Here is a 15,880-nt window from a genome sequence, read left to right on the forward strand (position 1 = left end):
TATGGTGCTCTGAAGACCATATAGTGTAAGACCATGACTGGGCTATGATATCATATGGAAAATATTTAAAGGACGGTCGGGTGAGTACTAGAAAATGAGGGGTAAACCTTACGACGGTGAGTTTAGGTGAATTTCTATTGTCAAAAACACCAATTTCCATAAAAATGAGCCTTTGTGGCTATCTCTGAAAGGACGCCTTTAGACAATCTCTATTAAAAGGAAGCCTTTGTGGCAATCTCTATTAAAAGGAAGCCTTTTGTGGAAATCTCTATTAAAAGAAAGCCTTTGTGGTTATCTTTGTTAAAGGAAGCCCTTGTGGCGATCTCTGTTAAAAGGGTGTCTTTGTGGCTATTTCAGTTAAATGAATGCCTTGTGACAAACACTGTTAAAAGGACGCCTTCATGGTGAGACTCTAAAAGGAAAACCTTTGTGGCTATCTTTAGAAAGGAACGCCTTTGTGGCGAAATCTTAAGAACAGATCTCGTGATGATCATTTGAAGACAATGCCTTTAGGCGGACACTAAATGAATAGCGAACCACATATAGTTACAAATGATGAATAGAAAGGCTAGTGTGCACTAAAGTATGTGGCGAGGCAAATATATGAGTTAAAAGTAAATATAAAGAGTGCACTAAAGTAAGGAATATCTAGGCGTAATCTACCCGCCCGAAAGAAATGATAAGACTAGTAAGTATGGAAAAAGATATTAAGTCTGATAATAAGGTAAGATTTAAGAAAGAATATAGAAAGTAGAGAGATGTTAAGTATAGTACACTCAAAAGAGAAGAAATTGGTTCTGAAGAAAGAAAGATGGTAGTCTCAGTATTGTACCCGCTAAAGAAGGAAGAAAGATAAAAAAATATCCCAAAGATGTGCAAAATAACATATACAACGTAGAATGAATGAAAAAAGTATTCTAAGGTTTAACTCACTATGCTCTTATGAAGTAACAAAAGTTGTTTCTGTTTTCAGGTTTGTAAAGGAATACACGTCGAGAGACGATGCCAAGGTTACACCAAGGGAGTGGCGTGCTGGGCTGTTATGCATGCAGTAGAAGGCAAATGACGTGTTCGAGTCTGCGCATAAGTTCATTAAGTAGCAATCCAATATGTACTCAACAACATAAGAGATACAATATAAGTTGATACAATTTTATTATTCTAAAATGTAAATGAAATCATACAATGTACGCCATAAGAGATTCTGTTACACTCATAAATAGACGTTTACATCAATGAATAATAATAAAAATTTAAGTTACATCTATATAAGGCATAACACCGAGATTCAGATTCGGTAGATCGGGTTAGGTCAAGGGCGTTACATCCCTTGCAAATCGAGCTTGTGCAGTGCTTTCATGTCTCATAGTGGCAACGAAATTTTTTGTGTCCACCCAAATAGTCATATCACTGAATCCAATTCATGCATCTCCACCATTGCATACACTATCAATGACACTTTCATATCTCGCATACTCCGAATGGCCAAAATTTTGGATGGGACGAATTCAATGATATCCGGATCGACGCATGACATTCATTCAAACTACAGTGCATAATTGTAACTAACCTTGCGTAATTATTATAGGTTTGAAAAATCAGTAACTAACATTGGCTTCTGATTGTTGATCTAACAACAGTCGAATATCTTCGAGCTACTCTGATAGTCTCACATAACTCGGCTCATGGTTCCACATATTCAAGCGATATGTTAATTTAAATATATAATAAATAAACAATATTTACTATATCAATTACATATTATTATCAAATGATTTTTACCTTGTCACCAATGAGAACATATAAGGATTGTTCATTCGGGGATGTAGAATTGGTAGTCGCCACCACGCCCATGACTTTAGCAGGAGCAGACAACCACCAATTGACATCTTATCTGGTTTCGTCGCCCCAACACAACTCTCAGTACAACGTGGCCTACACAGCTGATCCTCAACTCAATCATCCGCATTCTTTGAAATCGACTAGGTGTAGTAGCCACCTTATGTGCACCAAATTTCTAGATTTATCGAGCATTAGAATGTCCCCGATTAACCACAAGATGAATGCTCGAGCTATTGTTCTTTGATGACGTCGGGGGCATTCAAAGGAAGATATTTGAAATTAGTTTTCAACCACTTCATATCTTTCTGGCCACCTTGAAACTTGTTCGACACCTTCCCTAAAAATGCCTCACAAAGATCCTCTTTACCGGGAACGACTGCTAACCCCATAACAACTGACTTATCCATCGGTAAACCAAGTTGTAAAGCTATGTCCTCGAGTGTGATTGTACACTTGCCACATGAAAGATGGAAAGTGTGTGTCTCAGGCCTCCATCTTTCCACCAACGAGCTAACGAGTGTAGGATCGAGTTTGTAGCCCCCGAGCATACGAGACGCATAAAAGAATCTCGTGTCTTGAAAATAACCACGAATTTTGGTGTTTGGGCTCTTTGACAAATTATGTATGAACTCCTCCGAAACACGATCATCCGTATATTTATATCGACAAAATAAAATATTTTAAAAATTAAAAAAACTTTAAATTTAACTTAATTGAAAATAACGAAATTTAAAATTTTTCCTTACCATTATTGCTTGAGTGACGAAAATATGCTTGTCATCGAAACGAATTAGAGAGTTTACCATCCGTGAAATTTTAATCGAAATGAATATACGAAATAATTAAAGAAAACTATAGTATTTTTAAACAAAGCGTACATGAAAATTTCAAACAAAAATTAAGAGAGTTGAGAGAATTGAGAACTTAGAGAGAAGAGAATAGAGAGAGTTGGATTTGAACGAAAAGAATGAAAAATAACTTGATATTTTTAGGAAAAAAATATTACTGTTGGCCCTCTTAAAAAATTTTACCTTTGCCAACATTTAAAAAGTTGTTGGGAGAATACAACCGATAGAGAAAAGCACGTGTCATTTTCTCTCAAAAAAAAAACAGCCCATTTAACTTGTTTTAGCCCAATGTATATAACATAATTCAATCAATAATAAAAAATATATTTTAAAGTTCATTTTTTACCTATCGCCACACTATATTTCAGCGGGTACAAACGACAACCAATATGTACTCATTGCCTCCAACTTAAAATTTGTTGTTCGAATTTGAGAACCACTCAAATAAGGACATAGGTGATTTATTGTAATTATGTTGTATTCAATTTCATGCCATTCAACTCAAGTTCCTCTGCAACATTTATGCAAAAAATGCTTATTTTGACCCGATCTTTTGATGATTTCATTTCATTTTACATCAGATTTGACTCCGTTTTACATACAAGGACGGCTTTTGGTTTAATCAGATTGAAACCTCATGTCGGAAAAGTACTTTTCCCTTCATAATAAGATTGTGGTTGTGAGGCTTGGTAAGACTTATCATTTTATTTGAGCTCTTGATAAAATTGATTCAACAACAGAATTTCGAGAAAGAAGAGCTTTTATCATTATCACATTCAATAGTAAAGTAAAATCATACATGCTGTAGAAAAATGACAAATTTCATGTTCTCGTTTCTTCAATAAGAAAAAAATAATAATAAGAAGAAGAAAAAAACATAACAAAACTCCTGTTTTGATTTCTCAAGTTATGCATTAGGAGGTTTGTACAACTTCTCAACCATCTTCCTATATTCTGCAAAACCCAGTAAAAATAGAACAAGTCAGACAATTCCCCTACTCAGAAAGATTTGCTGTTCATAAAACCATATAACAAACATACCTTCTTGGTTGCTCCAAAGTTGAGCTGCGTGGGTGTTCAAAGGTGAGCTAATGTTGGGTTCTACAATAAAAAAAGGCCATTGCATTAGAATGACACTAGCATTTAATGGAAACGGAAATGAAAAAGAAGCAACCAAAAGAATACCTCCAAGCAGACTCTGGATGGATAGCAGTATGGTTCTTACATCATAAGCAGATGACCATTTATCCTACAAAACAATCAATAATGCATCAAAAAACTAGGATTTGTTTTTGCCAAAAAAAAAAAACAACAAAGGAAGGAAGAATACCTGAAGAATGTCCAAGCAAATGTTGCCAAAGACATCAACATTTGGATGGAAACAGGCAGTCTCAAACTTAACCTTTGGAGGCTTAAAAGGGTAATCATTGGAGAAGGAAAGAGATAGCTTGTATTCTGTTCCTTCGAACACTGTGTCTTTGCTTCCTGTAATTGTTCCTTTCCAGCAAAATATGTTGTCTTCTTCTGGGAATGCTGATATTCCAGAATCTCCACCCATCTAATCATTTTTTATATATTTTTCAAAAAACTTGCACTAATAAATAAATATCAAACAGATTCCAAGAAGTAGAGTTACAATTCTTACCATCAAAGCCATCAACTCGGATTGCAACCTGTTGACACCCCCCCAAAAAAGAGAGAAGATACAGATCAGCAAATAACTTGAAAACACTAATTTTCATATTGATATAAACAAAAATAATGATAAAAGGGTTCTTGATTGAACCAGTGCAAGTGAAAATACCTAGTTAAGAAACAAAACTCAAAGCAAACAGAACTAATAAAAAGAGAAACAAAACCTTTTAAGAACAGATTGAGCATCAGCAGTCTTAGCAGTGGGGGCAGGATGTTTCGATCCAGTGCTAGTGGCCACTGGTGTGTTTCCTTGGTACCCATTAACAGTTGCCATTACTTTCTTTTGCTTACTATTGATTCAACCAAAAAATAAACCCAAAAACCCCAACTCAAATCAGAAAAAGGAAATTTTGAAGAGTCCAAACCAAAGTAGTTAAAAGCAGAATGCGAAGAACAGATCCACAAAGGGGCTTTTTTTGTTTCCTGTTCTTCTAAGGAAACAGAGTTTAAGAGGGAGAGGGAGAGGGAGAGATGTGACTTGTGTGAGGGATTGAGAGTGCTTTGGTTTTTAAAACGTTGGGGAAGGAAAAGGAAACGGCGTCGTTTATGGAGGTTTGGTGGACAAAGGAGATGAGAATTCAAAACATGGGATCTTTTTGACCGTTGCAAGGACGGCGCCTGCATTAGTTTGAAGCGTCCCAACGGCTAGTTCATGTATTTTACTTTTTTTTTGCTTATTGTATGTAGGCTCCCAGATGATAAAAAAAAAAAAAGTTGGGATGTTTAAAATTAAGTAAAAATATAATATATTAAAGAAAATTCTTAAAGTAGCGGGAGAAATGTTAGGTGATGTGTGATTAGGAATTACTGGGCAATGTATAAATTACTTTTCTTACGAAAAATATATTAAATTTGTAATTAAATACTCGTTTTAAAGCATAAGGGATAAATACAAAATTAGATATCGAACTTTGGTACAATTTGTAATGTTATATATCAACATTAATTTAGTGCATTTACATGACATTTTATTAGGTTAAGAAACAAGGAAATAAATTTAAGTTATTTTCACTTAAATTGAAAAAAAAACTAAAGGGTCTAAAAGTTTCGGTAAAAAATTTTAATTTCGGTTCAATTTTCAATTTCACTAATTTCATTATCTATGTCGCATAATTTTTGTTAAGTTGTACATAAATTATTTACATGACATTTTATTAGGTTAAGAAACAAGGAAATAAATTTAAGTTATTTTCACTTAAATTGAAAAAAAACTAAAGGGTCTAAAAGTCTCGGTAAAAAAATCAATTGATCCCTTATAAAAAAAATAAACTCTCGATTAATCTATTTTATGATTGGTCATAATTTAGGATTTGATTAATACTATTTAGACTTATTATTGTAAAAATGTTTTCTATAGATTTATTTCATCTTCCCTTGGGTATGATTCCCGGAATACTTTCTTTGTTCTGTTGTACACAATACTATATTACAATTTGACCTGTATACTTATAGACACCGCCATTCTAATTATATATATTTTTGGTGTGCTATTTTTACTATAAATGATAACACGTTTATAGGCGGTCAATTAGCTACCTAGACTCAATAGTTTGCAGGCTTTATTTATGTTAATTCATTTTATCAATCAATCTCCTTCGGGTTCGATCCTTGGAATACTTAGTGTTACATTGAAACACAAATTATTACAACTAGACCTATGACACTTGCAGAATATTGGACGCTGTATGATTTGTTTGTAGAAATTACAACTCTCTAGTTGCTTATAAAGAGTATTCGTCACACTTGCCAACATATAGCAATCAACTATCTCATCAGATTCTTTCCAGCGATTTCTAGCCTCAATTTGGTTGGCTGGAGGACATTTATTATCAAGAACTGTCTTGAGTTTCTCTCAACTTAGGACAATCATGAGATTCCTTTTCTATTCATTATAATTATTTCTGTTCAGCTTGTCATAGTAAGTATGGTTAGTAAGGGAGTAGATGTCATTTTCGAACTGGAAAGATAAAACACCCATTCATTAATACCTTTTTATTAAGCAAATATTTTGAAAAACAAAACTTTTGCAACTTTCAATATGCTTTAAGATGATGAATGCGTCTTACATTAAACCTCAAATACATTTGTATGTCATTGCAATGATAATTCCTACACTCATTGAGGTAAGTCACCTTGGGGCAATCTTAATCAACTAGTAAGAACATGGATTTCTATCTAATTAATATGTGAACCTAATGCATTAGGTATTCATACGTACTAATAATTGTTTCACATTTAGCCATCATTTTAACTTAAGTAGAGCTTCGTGGAAAGTTACTTAACTAGAATGATTTTGAGTATATAACCATCAACTCAACATCTATCATTATGTATACCTTGAATGAGTCGTCTTGGGACAATCTCAACAAGTAACATGCATGACTAGTTGTCCTCTATAAAAGAAAAAAGAAAACTTATTTAGTGAATTCCACATGATAATACCTACCTCAGTGCCGACAAATTATCATATGCTATCATAGGATAATTATCTCTTTTAAGGAAATGTTCTCAGTGAAATCCACAAAGACAATACCTAACTTAGGGCCGGAAATTGTAATGCCATCAAAAGAGGCCATTGATGGAAGCAGTAGGTTTTGTGTATGAAATTCCCCCACTCAACCTTTTAAAAACATATAAGGTTTTTATTTTCAATTTCAATCATGAATGATTAAAATGTCATGACAAGTACATGTGGCATTCTTTTCCTAAACTATATGACATGCTTATCATACATATGCATGAACATACTTTCCAGAAAATTTAAAATATCATAATACTTATCATATAAGACCATAAAAAATAAATTACTCTAACCAGCCAAAATTCTCATGATTCTATCCTAGAAAAAATAGATAATAAAAATTTTACATTTATGGGTCTTCTAAGTGAAAGCCAAATATCCTAGTTTTGGGTTCCTAAAAGACTTGAAAAAACTTACCAAAGGGATCCACTGCCAAACTGCCGTCACCACCATGGGTCACCGTTGTCACTGTTGGTGCCACTGTCACATCGTCACCGTTAGGCCACTGTTGGCCATGATCGCCGACCATTCAACCACTATCGATCAAACTGCTATAGGTCGTCGTTGGTCGAACCACTATTGGTCTTTTATCGGTTGGTTGGGTTGGGTTTGTGTCGTCACAATTAGTTTTATATGGGTCTCGATTCTCCGGGATTTGTTGAAAAATTGGTTATGAAAACCCTAAGTTCATTTTAGGCTCACATAAATTATTTTAAAAAAATTAAAATTAAAACCTACATGGAGATTATAGTGCATGATCTAATTACATACCCCAAAAAATTAACAAAACTTAAATTTACACCCAATCTAATTTCTAGGAATCACAACTTGGCAAAATTACTTTATCATATATATATATATATATATATATAATAGAATGATAAAATATATTCAATCACATACATAATTGCAAAACATGCATATAACCAAAGAATGTCACATATTATAAAAATAATAATCAAACATAAATAAGAGAGAAAATTTAGTATCGATTTATACTATAAACATAGAATAACACGGCTTTGATAATAATTGTTGAAAAAATCTGGTTAAGAAAACGATTTTCAGTTACAGTGAAAGTTTAAATTTTTTTAAAACAGGGCTGGTTTTGTAGAAAGAGATAGGAGAATCCTAGTTGAATAAAGGTTACACAAATAATATTTATTTAATAGAAAACCTTCTAACTAGGAGAGTGATGGGTGACACACCCTAGTAAATATTACAAGGGTTGCTGCCCCTTACTTATCGTATGAAGGGGATTGGGCCTATCTTGTATTAGGTTCAATTATATGTGTTTACTAAACTTTGACCCAACACTTTATAATTGAGTCCAACCTAATATTTATTTTCTATTTCCAAAAATAAATATTATTTATTTAAATAATTAAATTAAATTAATTATTTTCCCAATTAAATAATTTTTCAACTCAATTCTAATTACGCTAAAATCATGACAACTTTACCATAAAAAATCTATGAAGAAATATATTTAATTTTCATATTCAGTGGATTTATAATGACTAATTAGTTTGATTCCATTTTTACTTTAATTATTTAATTATAATTAATTCAATAATGATTCGCAAACCTTAATTTATTTCTCAAGTTAGTTCTATACTTAGTGAGAAAACATATTCATTTGTGAATGTAACTCATTTCTCTAACTTTATCATTTCCATTCTTTTTTTTTTCATTTGGTTCTACATGCAATTCATTTATGGTTTCAATGAGCTAGGTACCGATTGGTCACATATAATTAGGGCTCAAATAATTTATAATTAAGTTCTAACTTTTCGCCTATTAATTATAAATTTTATTTAGTCACGAAGTTATTCCACTATCGTATCGTAACTGAGCTCTCCCTAATTTCATACCATTATGAAAGCTACTTATTAAGTACTTGTTCACTGACCATGTCATAAGTGTGTTACCCTAATAGGTGATAAATGCCATCAGTAACATGTTTTAGCCTTATTCTTAATGTGTTTTTGGATGATTATTCGATTTAAATAGTAAAATTTATGCTCCTAATTCTTTAAATTCATGTTTCTATACTTAAGAAAGCCTTTGGGAGAAAAAGGAGTGAAAAATGAGTGAAAATCAAAAAATTGGAGCAAGTTTCAAGAGCCATATCGGCTGGACAAACGGCCATGTGAGCCACACAGGCTGCCACACAGCCATGTGCCAAACCATGTGGATTTCACAAATCACACTCCAAACATGCAGGAAAATGTAATTTTTAGGTTTTTTGGGCATTCTAAGACCTATATATGAAAAAAATAAGAAGATGAGAGAGAGCCGCCATAGAATACTCAAGAAAACAACTCGAAAAACACCATTAAAGTCGACTTTGAAGCAGATTTCCATCAATATTGAAGATTTCCTTTTGATTTCTTTGAAGTTTATTATGATTTTCTTTGTTTCTTGTGGTTATACTGTCTTTGGGATGTTTTTATTTGCTATCATGAACTAATTTTTCAAATATCTAGGAGATGAACCCTAGGATGGATTATGTTATTTGATTCTATTTTTACGCAATAAATACTTGGATCTTATTCTCAATTATGTGTGTTTAATTATTGGTTTAATATTTCTAGACTATTAATCTATGTTTAATGTGCTTAAATTAGAGGAGGAATAGGCCCTGTTTAAGATTAGATCTAGCGTAATTGAGTGGAGTTGCATGCAATCCTAGAAATAGGATGACATAAATCTACTGGATTAGAGTCAAATCTAATAAGCAGATCTATAGATTGAGTTAATGTGACAATAGAGGTCTTAATTAGAAAGAAATTTCATTTAATCAACCTAGAGTTAGTTGCTCTTAGTCTTGAAGAGAGATATTAGCATAACTTAGGGATTTCTACGGATCAAGATATTAAGTGAAGAAATTGTGTAATTTAGATTGATAATGACAGATGAAGTCTAGCTGGATTCTTTCCTAGGTATTGTCTCACTTCTTGGCTGTTAATCGTTTATTTTCCTAATTTGTTCTTTGATGTGTCCTTTAGTTAATTAATTTAGTTAATTTTAGTTTTATCAATCACTCCAATTTGTCGGTTAAATAATAGAAAGACGGTAATTACTAGTACTTTTAGTCTTCGTGTGAATGATATATATGCTCACCGTAGCTATACTATTAATTAATAGGTGCACTTGTCTTTGTCAAATTTTTAGTTGGTTTACGACTACACCAATAGGATATACTTAATCTCTTTAGGATAAATATGTTCTTCCAATATGATTCTATTTAATCTCATGGTCAATTACTATCAAATAGTAATCAAGTCATTTATCACAAAGACAAACAACTCATGGCCACATTTACTTTTAATCTATCATATAATTCCGACAAAAGGATATCATTTACTCATTAGTTGGGTTATGAATTCCGCTATTGTGAATGATGCTATATGCTGCAAAAGTCATATACCTAATGCACCACCTTTCAATTCCTTATATATTTGAACTCAAACTTTTATTTACATCAAAATATACAAGTCACACATACATAGTCTATCATCCACTCAAGATTAAGATATGTCACACTATGAACGTCACAAGTGAATACATCCATAATCGAATCTAGGATCTATTCTACTTGGGTCATGTTTGATGTACTGTCAGTCCAATCAATCACATCTATGTCTCTATCTTCTCATCTGCTCCGGTGCTCAAGAAAATAAACTCTCCAAATGGACTTGATAGAAATCATATTAGTCTTTTAGTTAGTTTGCTTATTTCTGATTAGACTAAGGACAAGTTTATGATCATATACTAATACAATCTGTCTTTTTGTATTAAGATTCGACCATATAATACCACTTAGTATTAGTTAAATTTTAGATGACTAGTGAGTCAATATTTGCTTCCATTTTGCTTTGCGACCAAAAATATTGAGGACAATATACAAAAGGTATTGGTGTAATTAATGAATATTTTTATTAAACCAATTTGTGTAAAAAATACAAGTATACAAAACGAATATACTACACTTAGGAAACTAGATCCAACATGAAAATGGTTAATGGTGAGGGGTTTTGGATGGTGTGAAAGTGGAGCTTAGCCTAATGGTGGTATGAGAAAATGATGAAGATGAGTGTGATTGATGAATGCTTAGATTTCAGTTGTGAGAAAGACCTTAGAAAGATGAAGTAAAATGGTCAAGGAACTGAGAGAGGTTTAGGAAAAGGCATGATGGTGAGATTGTCCCTACTTGAGAGAGTGATTAGGAGACTATCAGAAAATAGAGACATAGACATGATTGTCTGGATTGACAAAATATTAGACAAGACCCAAGTAGAATAAATCTTAGATTTGTTTATGGATTTATTTACTTGTAATGTTCATATTGTGTCTTTCCTCAATCCCGAGTAAGTAATGGGCTATATGTGTGTGACTCGTATACTTTGATATATTAAAAGCCTAGGTTCAATTGGTAATAGAGTCGAAAGCTGGTACATTGGATATACGACTTCTGCATGACATAGCTTCACTTACAATAGGGGAATTCATAGCCCAAGAAAAAAGGGATAAATGATATCCTCTCATTGGCTTTACACGACAAATGGAAAAGTAACGTGGTCATGGGTCATTTGTATGAGACGAATGATTTAATTACTATGTGTTAATAATTAACTTTTCATTAAGGAAGATGTAATGGTTACCTTGAGATAAAATAAGACCAAATTGGATGAATGGATTTAACCCAAAGATATTGAAGATATCCTATGAAGGTAACACACATATGATAAGGTCATTAGATGAGTACTTGATAAATAGCTTTCGTAATGGTATATATTAGGGAGTGTTTAGTTGTTGTACTTTAGTGGAATAACTCCATGACTAAATAATATTGTAATTAATAATCGAAGAGTCAAAACTTAATTTCAAATTATTTGAGTCTTAATTATATATGTACAATCAATCCCTCCACCATCTTGGTATAACCTTGATGGTTTACATTTGAATCGATGAGATGAGTAAATGAAAATGATGAATTAGAGAAATAAATCTCATGTATTACTATCCAAGTGAATGCGTTTTCTTGATATAAACAAGAGATTACTTAGATTTTAATTTTTTTGAATTATTATTTAAATTATTATAATTAAATAATTGAAGTTCGAATTGAAAATTAAATTAATTAGTCATCCAGTCTTGTTGAGCAAGACAATTAATTTTATTTACTCATAGATTCTAGTATGGAAAAGTCATCACGACTTTAATAGAATTGCAATTGTGTTGGAAAAATAAGTTAATTGAAAAATTAATTAAATTTATTTTAATTAATTAATATTTGAGAATAGAAAACAAGTTATTGAGTAGGTAAAATCATATGGGTTGGTTTAAAGACCAAATAACATATATAGTTGAACCCAATACATGAAAATGCTTAATAAGCACCAAATCATGAGATGGGCAGCAACCCTAATCCTTGATAATGGTTGCCCACCTCCCTTAGTTCGAGATGGATTGGTTATCTTCGATCAAAATATTATTATTCGGCTTCTACTTGTTCAACCAACTCTTATGATTTTCTTTATAAATAGAGATCATTAACGGGGTTAAACATAGATCTTACTAAGCGTTGACATTCTGTCAAAATTCATTAAGATTCAATTTTTCAAATAAATTCTAATTATGAGAGAGTTTACTTTTCGAGTTCTAACATTTGAGAGTTATTGATATTTCCATTGAGTATCAAAAAAAAAGTTTTCGTGGTGTTCATCAGTTCGTGATTTAGAGCCTACACTTTAAGCAACCGAAATTCGAGAGTAAGAAGAAAATCGTGCAGATCAAAATCCAAGAAATATCTTGTACCACCTATTTCCAAAACACTAATATTAATTTAGTAAAGAATTTATTGTTATAAATAATATAAAAAAATCTTCTGGTATGCAGCAAAACTGTTTTATGATGGTGATGAAATTTGGCGTTGAGTGCAGGCATTGGCAAGCCATGAGTTGGTACCCATGTTAAATTCGAATTTTGAGTTTGAGGAAAAACCCAAAACAAATTCAAAAATGAAATTTATCAAATTCAGATCTAACAATATAAAAGAATCAACCCAAAAATAAAGTTTATCCCTAGATTACTACACCATTAGTTTTTGAAATACTGAAAATGGGCAATTCGATTTTCAAAAAGTTCGAACTGTAGCCGGTCCATTATTCCCCTGCCCTGACAAATGTCTAGCTCCTTTATTTTCAAATGACTATTTTATTTGATATGATATTTTAAAGAGATTGATTTACATCTATTAAGTGAAATTGTAGTGCATGGTATTTCACGAATCGCTGTCTATGTTAACATACTCAGAAAATTATTTTATTTTATTTTATTTTTAAATGATGTATATAACTATTTTATTTATATTATTATTGCAAGCCAACATTTGTATTTCTTTATATGCCAAAGCCATGCAATTATTGCAACTTATTTGCCATCTAATCTTTTAAAATTTAGAGCTCTACTTGTCTGCCAAAAATCCAACTGAATGGAATCCTTGGAGCTTCCTTAGACCTTGCTTTAGCTCTCTCCTCTAACCTTCTGATTTTCGGAGCCAGCAAACATACATATTCTTGAGCCTTTCTTCCCTCACTTGAAAGCTCACTTAGCTCCTTAACTTTCCATTTATCCACCAAAAACTCCAATATATCAGCATAATCATCGGCAGTGTAAACCCCAAGTCTTTGTGCAACAGCGGAGAAATGCTGGTAAAGGTTATCATCTTCACCATCATACACCAGATGAGCCGGCATTGTGATTTTCTTCTTCATCATCTCTGCGAAAGCAATAACGCTTCCATCCGGATCCATCTCGAACAGCTTCTCCACGATTTTCGTGTAGGCAATCTCGTGGCGTTTCTCATCTGATGCTACTGTCCCACAGATTCGAGCCAACAAGGGGTCCCCATGTTTTAAAGCAAGCCTAGCAGTGTTTCCATGAGAGATGAAAGTCGCCTTTTCTTGAAATGAAGTATAAATGAAAGTGAGATAAGGGTTGTTTTCTATTCCAACGTACATCCCAGAACTTATCAAATACTGAACTGTTTTCTCAATTTGACTCATATTTACCCTTCCAGACAAGTAAAGATACCTATTTAAAACATCCCCGTGTCTGTTTTCTTCAGCCGTCCACCCCCTTGTCCAAATGCCCCAACAATTGGTGCTTGCATCAGTTGCAGCACCAACTCCATCTAAGCGATTGAGAATTGAATGATATGTTGGAAGAGCTTCTTCAGTGATCATATCTCCAACAAGGGCTACAAAGTAATCATCTGGGATCTCCATTGCTCTCTTTCTCAGTTCCTTAACTTGCTCCTCGAATCCGTCGGAGGCCGAATCGGGTACAAGCTCTTGGGGCTGCCAACTTCTTTCAATGGGTTTCAACAATGGTAGAATGTTGTTCTTAACCCAACCCTGCATCTCCATCGATTTGAAGACTTCACACTTTTGATGTGGAATGGAGTGAGTGACTTGGAAACCCACTTTCTTATCAGCCATTCTTAATGGTTTCTTCATGTTTGTTGAGGCCATGAAGAGACTGGGAGATTTGAGCCTAAGACTGGATATAGGATGCTGTAGAGCTACGTATGGCAGTTTCTGAGATGGACAAGTGATGGGATTCATCAATTTGTTCACTGCCATTTATTTGCTTTTTCTTTTTGGAATCCTTTGGTTTTTGGGTACAATTCTCCGTAAACGAGGATACAATTTATAGGGATGCTGACAATAAATAAATAAAAAGAATAATTTATATTAGAATATATTAAAAAATAGTGTGACGTTATTAAATTTTAAAGATTATAAAATATTATAAAATATTAATATATATCTAATATTTTCTTCAATTTAATTTAAATTTAATTAAATTATTTAAAATAATTAATTTTTAAATAATAAACAATCATATTTTCTTCTTTTACAAATTTTAATCATTTTGTTTTTTCATAAGTTAGTATTTTTTTGTGCAATCAAAATTTTAAAAATAGTAATTTTTATAATTTTTTATGTCATTGGCACATAAATTTGGTAATTTTTTTACCCTAAACCCCAAACTTTGAACTCAAATCTTAAACCTTAAATCTTGAACCCCAAATTTCAAGGTTCATGATTTTGGTTCGGGATTTAAAGTTTAGGGTTCGAGTTTGTGTTTTGGATTTTGAGTTTAAGGTTCATGTTTAGGATTCATGTCCAAGGTTTAAGGGTTCAAGGTTACGATTTATGAATTCGGGGTTCACGATTTGAGGGTTTGGGGTTCGGGTTTAAGATTCAGAGTTCTATGTTTTGGGTTCAAAATTCAGGATCTAAGGATTTGAATTTGGGATTCAAGATAATAATAATGATAAAAGACATGGAAAAAGCTGTTGAAATGTTATTAAATAATTAAAAAGAGACCATGAATAATGTGGTGGAAAGGGTCTATAAAATAATTTCTCTAGGAATGAGTATATAATAATAATTTCATGTCTTCAAAATTTGATGATGTGGCAAAATTTTATTAATATCTAAAAATTTTAATTTTAAAATCATCCTAATATAAATTATTCGAAATAAAATATGTAATGAAACATCAATCTATAAATATATGTACTAGTAATATTTATCTAAGAACTGGTGAAATTAAATTGGTCAATGCAATAAAATCTTTTGCCCTCAAACTATGTTGCCTTTTTCTCTTCGATATTTTTTTAAAAATAATTTTTGTCAAAATTAGTATCATAATTATATATTTTATTTTATCTAAAAGTATGATATTATCTGATAAGAATATGACACATTACACATTTTTATTGAATGTTGCAGTTTTAGAATAAAATGAGATGAAATTAATAATTTATATATCATGTTTAATCCTAATAAAAATTTAGATACGAAGATGAAAAAATACATATATATTTTAATGGCAAATTTTGTAATTAAATTTTTAGAGGTCAAATATATTGTTTTTAATGAACTAGTTTCAAATT

At 32.1% G+C, this 15,880-nt stretch overlaps 2 protein-coding genes across 2 annotated transcripts; both read right to left on the bottom strand.

Moving 5' to 3' along the window:
• Positions 1-3,432: 3,432 nt before the first annotated feature.
• Positions 3,433-4,878, bottom strand: LOC105794102 (ubiquitin-conjugating enzyme E2 20). The gene is made up of 6 exons (XM_012623098.2): positions 4,550-4,878; positions 4,336-4,363; positions 4,021-4,248; positions 3,876-3,939; positions 3,732-3,791; positions 3,433-3,644 (listed from the first exon to the last, which is right to left on the bottom strand). Exons 1-6 carry the CDS (start codon positions 4,657-4,659, stop codon positions 3,598-3,600), a joined length of 537 nt encoding a protein of 178 aa, XP_012478552.1. The 5' UTR covers positions 4,660-4,878; the 3' UTR covers positions 3,433-3,597.
• An 8,239-nt stretch (positions 4,879-13,117) lies between these two features.
• On the bottom strand, positions 13,118-14,631 carry LOC105794098 (stearoyl-[acyl-carrier-protein] 9-desaturase, chloroplastic). The gene has a single exon (XM_052633298.1). The coding sequence runs from the start codon at positions 14,556-14,558 to the stop codon at positions 13,371-13,373; it is 1,188 nt and encodes a 395-aa protein (XP_052489258.1). The 5' UTR covers positions 14,559-14,631; the 3' UTR covers positions 13,118-13,370.
• Positions 14,632-15,880: the final 1,249 nt, after the last annotated feature.

This window comes from Gossypium raimondii, chromosome 7 (genome assembly GCF_025698545.1).
Source record: "Gossypium raimondii isolate GPD5lz chromosome 7, ASM2569854v1, whole genome shotgun sequence".
Lineage (NCBI taxonomy): Eukaryota > Viridiplantae > Streptophyta > Magnoliopsida > Malvales > Malvaceae > Gossypium > Gossypium raimondii.

Excerpts from the sequence above, each read along its gene's own strand:
- LOC105794102 (XM_012623098.2), bottom strand. The coding sequence starts at position 4,659 with ATGGCAACTGTTAATGGGTACCAAGGAAACACACCAGTGGCCACTAGC. Across the intron at positions 4,364-4,549 it reads GCTCAATCTGTTCTTAAAAG|GTTGCAATCCGAGTTGATGG; the intron begins GTTTTGTTTCTC and ends GGGTGTCAACAG. Across the intron at positions 4,249-4,335 it reads CCGAGTTGATGGCTTTGATG|ATGGGTGGAGATTCTGGAAT; the intron begins GTAAGAATTGTA and ends AAAAATGATTAG.
- LOC105794098 (XM_052633298.1), bottom strand. The coding sequence starts at position 14,558 with ATGGCAGTGAACAAATTGATGAATCCCATCACTTGTCCATCTCAGAAA.